Here is a 13,108-nt window from a genome sequence, read left to right on the forward strand (position 1 = left end):
TGGGGGAAATTTAGCTTATCATTCACAATCATTATGCATTCTAAATTGTAAAATACGGCAAGTAAGAAGTGGCTAACAATGCAGCTAATAGGAGTACACTATTACACCCAAAAAACACCAACAATACTCCATTTACATGTGAATATTAACAAGTATTAGTCATATTGTTATTATGAGTGCTAACACAGAGGAACTACTTTTAGTGCTAACTAGCTTATGCTGCTATATTGACATATTGAGCTGCTGCATGGCCTCTGAGTTGATGAAAGTTAATTGTAGATGATAAATCATGTCTCTCACCTGGATAGTAGAAGGTTGTTGACATAAACCCACAAGTTGGTCAACTTTGACATCCAACTAAGACCCGGAGGTGCCCAGAAAGACACGAAAATACTTTTTTGTTTAAACCTTTTGCGAGGATTATGATGAATTGTTTGTGTACATGGGAAGATATAAACATCCCAGTAAGAGCAGATCTTGTACAGTAAGTGATTGTTTTATTATAGTTTGTATATCTTGTTTAGCACTTAGCAATACTGCTACATGATGCTTAGTGTTTGACTAAAGCTGCATCTGTTTAGCACACAGCTTCTAAAACTTGTAGATCATCCTCCTTATATTCAGGCTCAAAAATAGAAGATTCTGGATCATCATTTGTCCCAAAGTAGTCTTTGTTGTCTCTGCCATGATTAGCAGTCTTGTTGTTGTTCAAGGAAAAGTGAACGTTGTGATGTGTTTCTATGCTTAATATGATCAAAATATGTATATATTACATTTTATTATGAATGTTACTACTTGACATACATATTACATGTTATTATGGATGTTACTACATGACATATATATTACATGTTATTATGAATGTTACTAGATACTACATATACATTACATGTTAATATGAATGTTACTAGATGACATATATATTACATGTTGTTATGAATGTTACTACTTGACATATATTACATGTTACTATGAATGTTACTAGATACTACATATACATTACATGTTAATATGAATGTTACTAAATGACATATATATTACATGTTATTATGAATGTTACTACTTCACATGTATTACATGTTATTATGAATGTTACTAGATACTACACATACATTACATGTTATTATGAATGCTACTACATGACATATATTACATGTTATTATGAATGACATATATATCACATGTTATTATGAATAATACTACATGACATGTATATTACATGTTATTATGAATGTTACTACTTGACATATATTACATGTTATTATGAATGTTACTACATGACATATATATATTACATGTTATTATGAATGTTACTACTTGACATATATTACATGTTATTATGAATGTTACTAGATACTACGTATACATTACATGTTATTATGAATGTTACTACATGACATGTATATTACATGTTATTATGAATGACATATATATCACATGTTATTATGAATAATACTACATGACATATATATTACATGTTATTATGAATGTTACTACATGACATATTTATTACATGTTATTTTGAATGTTACTACTTGACATATATTACATGTTACTATGAATGTTACTAGATACTACATATACATTACATATTAATATGAATGTTACTAAATGACATATATATTACATGTTATTATGAATGTTACTACATGACATATTTATTACATGTTATTTTGAATGTTACTACTTGACATATATTACATGTTACTATGAATGTTACTAGATACTACATATACATTACATGTTAATATGAATGTTACTAAATGACATATATATTACATGTTATTATGAATGTTACTACTTCACATATATTACATGTTATTATGAATGTTACTACATACTACATATACATTACATGTTATTATGAATGTTACTACATGACATATATTACATGTTATTATGAATGACATATATATCACATGTTATTATGAATAATACTACATGACATGTATATTACATGTTATTATGAATGTTACTACTTGACATATATTACATGTTATTATGAATGTTACTACTTGACATATATTACATGTTATTATGAATGACATATATGCCACATGTTATTATGAATAATACTACATGACATATATAACACGTTATTATGAATGTTACTACATTACATATATATTACATGTTATTATGAATGTCACTAGATACTACATATATACTTACAGTGTGTATATAAAACCCTGATGGAGGTTTTTTAGAACGCTTTATAGGCTATATTGAATCTATTGTTAGCTGACTTTTGCTAGTGTTTATTTATGCTTTAGAATGCATAAAAAGGAAAGATATAAGTGTTCCTGTCTTCCATAAGGATTAAAAGAAGTTCCTCGCTGGTGTTCCTGGCCAAGGAGTGTTGCAGCCTCAGTCGTACAGTAAGTGATTGTTTTGTGCACCACATAGTGGTCAAGTTGGCCGTGAGTTCAGGGTCAGGACAGGAATATAAGAGGGAGGAAAGCTGGGATCCCGACTGCGAGCCGCCTGTGATCTGTCAGCACAGCTGCATGTCCGCTCAAGTCATCTGAGTGTGAGCAAACACACCTGCAGCAATGCATGCTGGGAGGACATCTGCCCAGTCAAGTTGTCTGGTCGGCTGATGAAGATGTTTTAGTGTTGTGTTCAAAGATTCCCATCATATTTATGACAACAATGTGTGTCACTTCAATGAAATAAAGGAATAAAACCTTTCCCACGCCATGACTTTAACGTACTGTACAACGCCGTCATCCTTCCAAGTAACCAGCACGCTACTTTTCAGGTGCTTGGACGTCAACAAGACAACTTCAGGAAGAATTCTTCTTGTTTTCTTGACATTTTCTAATTTATTATTGTTAAAAATAACTTTTTTCTTAAAACATGATTCAATTACTTTTTCGACTTTCTTCACTCTCAACTTTTCCACTACACAGGGGCACGGGGCCCACTGAAATATTAACACTGAAATTGAATTAGTCATTTTATTCTTGATCAATAATTATATCTATCCTACTTACAGAATACCATTATTATTTATTTAACAGATACACCTTTAGGCTTAGGTCAGGCTGATTAGGAAAAGAAGTACTAACCAAATATACTGCAAAAGAATGGACTCATAAAAAACTGACGAAAAATACATTTATGGTGTGCTAAAATACACTAAACGAATTAATAATGATATGTTTCTTAACTTAACTGTCAATAAAATTAAAATGCTAATGAACATACAGCTTCGTCACTTTAATCATATTTTTTGCGCTAAAGAATCTTCTCTTTAGCTTCAGACTTCTTCTGTTTGTTTGATATTGCCATGACTGCCACAAGTGGTGGGAAAGTGTATTACAACTAAGTATTACAGAATGTTTTTTAATTAATAGCATATATACATATACACACACACACATATATATATATATATAAATATATATATATAATTTATTTAATTCACACTTGATTAAATATACTTTATATACACTACTATATATACTATATATACACATATATATTTATATATATAAATATATATATATATATATATATATATATATATATATATATATATATATATAATATATATATATATATATATATATATATATATATATATATATATATATATATATATATATATATATATATATATATATATATATATATATATTAGGGCTGCAACAACTAATCGATTAAATCGATTAAAATCGATTATAAAAATAGTTGCCGATTAATTTAGTCATCGATTCGTTGGATCTATGCTATGGGCATGCGCAGAGGCAATTTTTTATTTTGTGTTTTTTTTTATTTTGAAAAAAGAAATTTTAAACCTTTATTTATAAACTGCAACATGTACAAACAGCTGAAAAACAATAATCAAAATAGGTATGGTGCCAGTTTGCTGTTTCTTTCAATAAAATACTGGAAAGGATAGAAATGTAGTTTAATCGAAGTAATAATCGACAGATTAATCGATTATCAAATTAATCGTTAGTTGCAGCCCTAATATATATATATATATATATATATATATATATATATATATATATATATATATATATATATATATATATATATATATATATATATAAACATATACGGTATATATATATATATATTTATATATATATATATATATATATATATATATATATATTAGACATTGAGGACAGGGTGGACGCCACAGCCAACAAGGAAGCCTTCATCACATTGAAGGACCACAAACCCAACTTCGCAAATAACCCAACATGCCGACTAATAAACCCAACTAAATCTGAAATAGGAAAAATCAGCAAAATAATCCTGGACAGAGTCAACACAAAAATCAAGGACAAAACACCACTCAACCAATGGAGAAATACAGCAGCAGTAATCAAATGGTTCAACAACATCCAAGACAAACAACAGCACAACTTTATCTCCTTCGATATCGAAGAATTGTACCCTTCCATCACGCAAGACCTACTGACTCAAGCACTAGACTTCGCCTCAGACTACGACTCAATCACAGGCAACGAAAGAAACATCATCATCCACGCAAAAAACTCCATTCTCATCCACAACAGTACACCATGGCAAAAAAAGAACAATGCAACATTTGACGTCACTATGGGAAGTTTTGACGGAGCAGAAACGTGTGAACTCGTTGGGAGTTTCCTCCTCTCCCAGCTCGCCAGCCTCAATCTGAACCTTGGTATTTACCGTGATGACGGACTGGCAGTGTGTCGCGCCTCGCCAAGGAGCAGCGAGAATACCAAGAAGCGCATATGCCAAATTTTCAAAGAGAACGGCCTACGGATCACGATTGAAGCCAACAAGCAAACCGTCAACTTCCTCGACGTCACTTTCAACCTGAGAAATAACAGCTACCAACCATTCACGAAACCCAACACAACACTCCAATACGTGCACCATGACAGCAACCACCCACCCACCACCACGAAAAGAATACCTACCGGAATCAATAAAAGGCTATCGATGCTGTCATCTAGCAAAGCTGAATTTGACCAAGCAACCCCCCCGTACCAAAAAGCCCTTGATGAAAGCGGATACAATTTCACCCTCACCTATGAACCCACGCCAGGAAACGAGCCAAAAAAGAACAGAAAACGAAACGACATCATCTGGTACAACCCCCCATACAGCAAAAACGTCTCAACTAACATTGGACACAAATTCCTCAATCTGATTGACAAACACTTTCCCAAAGACAACACCCTAAGAAAAGTATTCAACAAGAACAACATTAAATTGAGCTACAGCTGTATGAACAATATACGACAAATCATCTCAAACCACAACAAAACAATTGCAAATGAGCCGTCGGCCCCCGGACAGAGCGACTCCAAAACCAACAAAGGCTGTAACTGTCGAAAGAAACCTGATTGCCCTCTCAACGGGGGGTGCTTACAAACATCAGTTGTCTACCAATCTAAGGTAACACGCAAGGACATTAACACATCCAACACATATGTAGGATTAACCGAGGGAGAATTCAAAACCAGATGGAACAATCACAAGGCTTCTTTCAGGAACCAAAACCTGCGGAATACCACAGAACTCAGCAAACACATTTGGGACCTCAAAGACAATAATGTTGAATATTCAATAACATGGCAAATTCTTGCATCCAGCACACCTTACAATAGTGGTAATAAAAGATGCAACCTATGCTTGAAAGAGAAACTGTTTATTATTTACCGCCCAGACCTGTCATCCCTCAACAAGCGCAGCGAAATTGTAACAGCATGCCGCCACAGACGGAAACACCTGCTAGGTAACACATGAGCCAATCACCACGCCCCTACGCCAGCCTGTACCCACCCACTCTGTGCCCTATATAAACCATGGTATGTGAATGCTCCCATTAAAATCTCCTGATGATTGAGGGAACCCCCTCATGAAACAGGCCTGTAGAGATGAAGTAGTCTTGTGATTTTTTTCCCCACACATACATATATATATATATATATATATATATATACACACACATACATATACAGCATATACATATATACATGTATATATATATACATATATATTTATACATATTTATATACATATTTACATGTATATATACATATATATATTCATACATATATACATGTATATATACATATATATTTATATACATATATACATGTATATATATATATATATATATATATACATATATACATGTATATATACATATATACGTATAAATATATATACACTGGTATGTATATATATATATATATATATATATATATATATATATATATATATATATATATATATTTATATATGTATGTATGTATATGTCTTAATAAGGTTATCCAAAAAATAGTGCTCGATACCGTAGTAGAGCGCAATATATGTATGTGTGGGGAAAAAAATCACAAGACTATTTCATCTCTACAGGCCTGTTTCATGAGGGGGGGTTCCCTCAATCATCTCCTGATGATTGAGGGAACCCCCCCTCATGAAACAGGCCTGTAGAGATGAAATAGTCTTGTGATTTTTTTTCCCACACATACATATATGTATGTATGTATGTATGTATATATATATATATATATATATATATATATATATATATATATATTTATATATATATATATATATGGGGCAGCACGGTGGAGGAGGGGTTAGTGCGTCTGCCTCACAATACGAAGGTCCTGAGCAGTCGTGGGTTCAATCCCGGGCTCGGGATCTTTCTGTGTGGAGTTTGCATGTTCTCCCCGTGACTGCGTGGGTTCCCTTCGGGTACTCCGGCTTCCTCCTACCTCCAAAGACATGCACCTGGGGATAGGCCCCTCCTACCTCCAAAGACATGCACCTGGGGATAGGCCCCTCCCACCTCCAAAGACATGCACCTGGGGATAGGTTGATTGGCAACACTAAATGGTCCCTAGTGTGTGAATGTGAGTGTGAATGTTGTCTGTCTATCTGTGTTGGCCCTGTGATGAGGTGGCGACTTGCCCAGGGTGCACCCCGCCTTCCGCCCGATTGTAGCTGAGATAGGCTCCAGCGCCCCCCGCGACCCCGAAGGGATTAAGCGGTAGAAAATGGATGGATATATATATATATATACATATATATATATATGCTATTGCATTTAAGAAACACTTTATTTCCTATTCATACATTTTTTATTTGTTCTATTAATTTTTTTAATTTGTATTATTATGTTAAATTTGATTCTAGTGTTTGAATAAATTCTGCACATTGGTCGCCAGTTGAAGTGATTCAAGATGGAGCCAATTGTCGTCGATAGAAAGTTTCCGTCAGTTGAAATGGTTTGAAGTGAAGTCAAATATTAAAATATTTGGAAGTAAAGTTCCCACCGTTTCAAAGCCTCGGTGAGGGTGGTCTGGGAAACCTGCTGGCTTGCTCACGCGGAACTCGTCCAACATCAGAAATGGATCCAAGTTTTGCAGCTGAAGAAAACATTTGCGAAGAAGAAGTGAATTATAGAATGGAAATAGTATTAAAAAGAATAAAAGGCCACCCACCTCCTTCCGACCGATGCTTCTGCGGACACGGGCGCCCACACCTTCAGACTGCTCCACGCTCACCACCGCTTTCTCCACCTTTCTCACCTTCATGCTGCTGAAAAATATTGCTCTTCAAACTTCAATGTGGAGGAAATACAAGTACACTCCGAATAAAACAGCTTTTAAAACACTGACTTCTAGGGTGACCAGGTGTCCGGATTTAGGCCGGACAGTCCGGATTTTTTATGCCCTGTCCGGCGTCCGGCGCAGCATCAAGCCGGACATGTATTTGTCCTCCTTTTTGAGGCACTAGGCTTGAAGAGCGGAGTTTTTTCATCTTTGCTGGGCTGCAGCGCAATAGCCAATCAAAGACCGTAAAAAATGCCCCCAACGCAGTAACGTATCAAATGATTGGCTAAGAGCGGTGTCGGATACAAATCTGCTTATCATTGGTTAAAAAAGTAAACAAGGGTCCATGTGCTGCTGACATCATGCCAAAACGCAAGACCTCGTGTAATTCTGAATGGACAAAAGAGCACGAATTTATAACGAAAAGCAGTCGAGACTCATTCCATGGCTTCTGCACACTTTGTCCATGTGATGTCGACGTAAGTAGTCAGGGGAAAGCTGCAATTGAACGGCATGCGGGTACGGATAAACATAAAAGTAATAAACGTGCGTCACCTCTTCAATGAGGACATTTTTTCGTGAAGTTTCGTCGCCCCTGGATGACAAGATAACTGCTGCGAGCTGTGCAAGGTGTACCATGCTGTAAAGCAGTGGTTCTCAAATGGTACCCTGGGGGTATGTCATGTAATGTAAGTTCATAAACTGAACATCAAATTAAGTAGGCTATTCCATTCATTACCATAAAGCCAGAGTTTCCCCCATGCCATGATGGTTTGACCCTCACTAAAATGTCTGTCAAAAAGAAGTGTGAAAAGAAATGCAACAATGCAATATTCAGTGTTGACAGCTACATTTTTTGTAGACATGTTCCATAAATATTGATGTTAAAGATTTCTTTTTTTGTGAAGAAATGTTTAGAATTAAGTTCCTGAATCCAGATGGATCTCTATTACAATCCCCAAAGAGGGCACTTTAAGTTGATGATTACTTCTATGTGTAGAAATCTTTATTTATAATTGAATCACTTGTTTATTTTTCAACAAGTTTTTAGTTATTTTATATATTTTTTTCCAAATAGTTCAAGAAAGACCACTACAAATGAGCAATATTTTTGCACTGTTACACAATTTAATAAATCAGAAACTGATGACATAGTGCTGTATTTTACTTCTTTATCTCTTTTTTTCAACCAAAAATGCTTTGCTCTGATTAGGGGGTACTTGAATTAAAAAAATGTTCATAGGGGGTACATCACTGAAAAAAGGGTTGAGAACCACTGCTGTAAAGCATCACCAGTCCTACAGAAGTTTAGACTGCGGCATGAAAGTGGACCGGGAGATTTTCAGTGACTATCCCACAGCTAAAGGGATGGCCTGTGGCCGAACAAAAGCCAAGGCATTGTGCGAGAACGTCATCGCTCATTCGGTACAGGAACATACCGACTACATAAAAGAAAACAACCTACCCTTTTCCGTGGCAACCGACGCCTCAAATAAAGGAACAAACAAGTGTTTTCCCATTGTGGTAAGGTATTTTCACTTTGATGAAGGCATCCAACATGTCCTGTTGGATTTTTATAGTGACAGCAACGAAACGTCAGAAGCCATAACAAACCAGCTGCTGGCAAAACTTGAGATGTCTGGCTTAGAGGTGAAAAACATGTCTGCATATGCAGCAGACAATGCCAGTGTCAATTGTGGCAAACATAACAGTGTGTATCAGAAGTTGAAACTGAGCCAAAAAGATGTGCTCCCTGCAAACTGTTTGGCCCATATTCTGCATAACGCAACCAGATATGCAGCAAGCAGCCTTGATGTTGATGTGGAAAAATTTTTGTGGCATTTTTTTTAAATTATATATGTTAACTACATTTAAGTCCACACATGTTATGCTTTGTGGCACTCTGCACTTGAAAAGATTCATCTCAGTGGTCACTTTTTGAACACCACAATGTATTGAATAAATACAAATACTGTTAACAAACACTTGACTTTAATATTTTTTCCTATTCAGCCACACAAACATCATCTTTAAACCACTCAAAATTGTACTATAAATAAGAGTATACCAGAGTCCTATGTACACCATAGTAATTTATTGATATGGCGCATAATGTCCTCCTTTTTGGTGTCATGGAAATGGTCACCCTACTGACTTCTGCCAGAACTAGGCCAAACTACATTACCCACAATGCAGTGCGAGCGATAAACTACTTCTTGTTCGAAGGATAGCTTTTTATGCGTCGTTAGTCATAACTTAGCTTCATTTGTACCAGAAGAACACATTTATTTGAAATAAAGGAACCACTAAACGAGAATGTATTGAAAATAAATAATAATAATAATAATAGTTACTACTGAGTATTAGTAACCACCTGATCTGTCGCCAGCTGCTGACGTCATCGCTGTGCTGCACGTAAACATCTCCTGTCTGTTTCCAGTCGGTTATTAATCAATCGATCAGTCCATTTGGAAGGTATTTGATACAAATGTTAAACGTTTAGCAACAATTTAGCAGCACTGATTCCCCTCTAAAGGAAAATATTTATTTGTGATCACGAGCGATTTAAGACCACGTCCAGGATGTAACTAGCGGCCACATTCTAAGTCATACGAATAAATATATATATAAAATCAATTATTGTTTTTCATAGACATTATCTACCTTTAGGTGTAAGATGGGGGATCCAGACGATTGTTTTGTGATGTTTTCAACTTATAGTTGTTGTTGTTGTTTTTGTTAGTGCGCCTGCTCACAATGCGGAAGTTCCTCAGGGGGCGTGGCTAACTGGCTCATCTGAATATACAGGAAGTCCCCCAAAAAGTCACGTGTTGACAACATATATCAATATTATATACATTATACAAAAAACACCTTATTATGCACATTTTTTTACTGCACACACTTTATTAAATATACTTTATTTATTTTATACACTTTATCAAATCCATCCATCCATTTCCTTTTGGAATCGCGGGGGGTGCTGGAGCCTATCTAAAGTATAATCAATAAGTGTGTAAGATAAAGTATATTTAATAAAGTGTGTGAATTAAATACATTATATTTAATAAAGTGTGTAAAATAAATACATTATATTTAATAAAGTGGTAAAATAAAGTATATTTAATAAAGTGTGTGAATTAAATAAATTATATTTAATAAATTGTGTAAAATAAATAAAGTATATTTAATAAAGTGTGTGAATTAAATAAATACTTTATTAAATACAATTATTTAATTCACACACTTTATTAAATATACTTTACTTACTAAAGTATATTTAATAAAGTGTGTAAAATAAAGTATATTTAATAAAATGTAATTATTAAATACACTTTATTATAAAATATTTAATATATAAAGTATATTTATATACTTTAGTAAATAAATACACTTTATTTATTAAAGTATATTTAATAAAGTTTGTAAAATAAATTATATTTAATAAAGTGTGTAAAATAAATACATTATATTTAATAAAGTGGTAAAATAAAGTATATTTAATAAAGTGTATGAATTAAATAAATTATATTTAATAAAGTGTGTAAAATAAATAAAGTATATTTAATAAAGTGTGTGAATTAAATAAATACTTTATTAAATATATTATTTAATTCACACACTTTATTAAATATACTTTATTTACTAAAGTATATTTAATAAAGTGTGTAAAATAAAGTATATTTAATAAAATGTATGTATTAAATACACTTTATTATAAAATATATAATATATAAAGTATATTTATATACTTTAGTAAATAAATACACTTTATTTATTAAAGTATATTTAATACAGTTTGTAAAATAAAGTATATTTAATAAAGTGTGTGAATAAATAAATTATATTTAATAAAGTGTGTAAAATAAATACATTATATTTAATAAAGTGGTAAAATAAAGTATATTTAATAAAGTGTGTGAATTAAATAAATCATATTTAATAAAGTGTGTAAAATAAATAAAGTATATTTAATAAAGTGTGTGAATTAAATAAATACTTTATTAAATATAATTATTTAATTCACACACTTTATTAAATATACTTTACTTACTAAAGTATATTTAATAAAGTGTGTAAAATAAAGTATATTTAATAAAATGTAATTATTAAATACACTTTATTATAAAATATTTAATATATAAAGTATATTTATATACTTTAGTAAATAAATACACTTTATTTATTCAAATATATTTAATGAAGTTTGTAAAATAAAGTATATTTAATAAAGTGTGTGAATTAAATAAATTATATTTAATAAAGTGTGTAAAATAAATACGTTATATTTAATAAAGTGGTAAAATAAAGTATATTTAATAAAGTGTGTGAATTAAATAAATTATATTTAATAAAGTGTGTTGAAATAAATAAAGTATATTTAATAAAGTGTGTGAATTAAATAAATACTTTATTAAATATAATTATTTAATTCACACACTTTATTAAATATACTTTATTTACTAAAGTATTTTTAATAAAGTGTGTAAAATAAAGTATATTTAATAAAGTGTATTTATTAAATACACTTTATTATAAAATATATAATATATAAAGTATATTTATATACTTTAGTAAGTAAAAATACTTTATTTACTAAAGTATATTTAATAAAGTTTGTAAAATAAAGTATATTTAGTAAAGTGTGTAAAATAAATACATTATATTTAATAAAGTGGTAAAATAAAGTATATTTAATAAAGTGTGTGAATTAAATACATTATATTTAATAAAGTGTGTAAAATAAATAAAGTATATTTAATAAAGTGTGTGAATTAAATAAATACTTTATTAAATATATTATTTAATTCACACACTTTATTAAATATACTTTATTTACTAAAGTATATTTAATAAAGTGTGTAAAATAAAGTATATTTAATAAAATGTATTTATTAAATACACTTTATTATAAAATATATAATATATAAAGTATATTTATATACTTTAGTAAATAAATACACTTTATTTATTAAAGTATATTTAATAAAGTTTGTAAAATAAAGTATATTTAATAAAGTGTGTGAATTAAATAAATTATATTTAATAAAGTGTGTAAAATAAATACATTATATTTAATAAAGTGGTAAAATAAAGTATATTTAATAAAGTGTGTGAATTAAATAAATTATATTTAGTAAAGTGTGTGAAATAAATAAAGTATATTTAATAAAGTGTGTGAATTAAATAAATACTTTATTAAATATAATTATTTAATTCACACACTTTATTAAATATACTTTATTTACTAAAGTATATTTAATAAAGTGTGTAAAATAAAGTATATTTAATAAAGTATATTTATTAAATACACTTTATTATAAAATATATAATATATAAAGTATATTTATATACTTTAGTAAATAAATACACTTTATTTATTAAAGTATATTTAATAAAGTTTGTAAAATAAAGTATATTTAATAAAGTGTGTGAATTAAATAAATTCTATTTAATAAAGTGTGTAAAATAAATACATTATATTTTATAAAGTGGTAAAATAAAGTACATTTAATAAAGTGTGTGAA

At 30.7% G+C, this 13,108-nt stretch overlaps 1 protein-coding gene across 5 annotated transcripts in view; it reads right to left on the bottom strand.

Annotated features, from left to right (window-relative positions):
* pir (pirin) overlaps positions 1-10,355 on the bottom strand; it is an 81,446-nt gene extending 71,091 nt beyond the window's left edge. For all 5 annotated transcript variants that reach the window (XM_072914826.1, XM_072914825.1, XM_061974626.2 and 2 more), the window contains exons 1-3: positions 10,245-10,355; positions 7,470-7,566; positions 7,302-7,394 (exon numbers count right to left, since the gene is read on the bottom strand). In XM_072914826.1, the coding sequence (XP_072770927.1) occupies positions 7,302-7,394; positions 7,470-7,562 (186 nt within the window). In that variant the 5' untranslated portion in view covers positions 7,563-7,566; positions 10,245-10,355. The remainder of the gene's footprint in view (positions 1-7,301; positions 7,395-7,469; positions 7,567-10,244) is intronic.
* Positions 10,356-13,108: the final 2,753 nt, after the last annotated feature.

The sequence above is a fragment of the Nerophis lumbriciformis genome, linkage group LG15, assembly GCF_033978685.3.
Source record: "Nerophis lumbriciformis linkage group LG15, RoL_Nlum_v2.1, whole genome shotgun sequence".
Taxonomy (NCBI): domain Eukaryota; kingdom Metazoa; phylum Chordata; class Actinopteri; order Syngnathiformes; family Syngnathidae; genus Nerophis; species Nerophis lumbriciformis.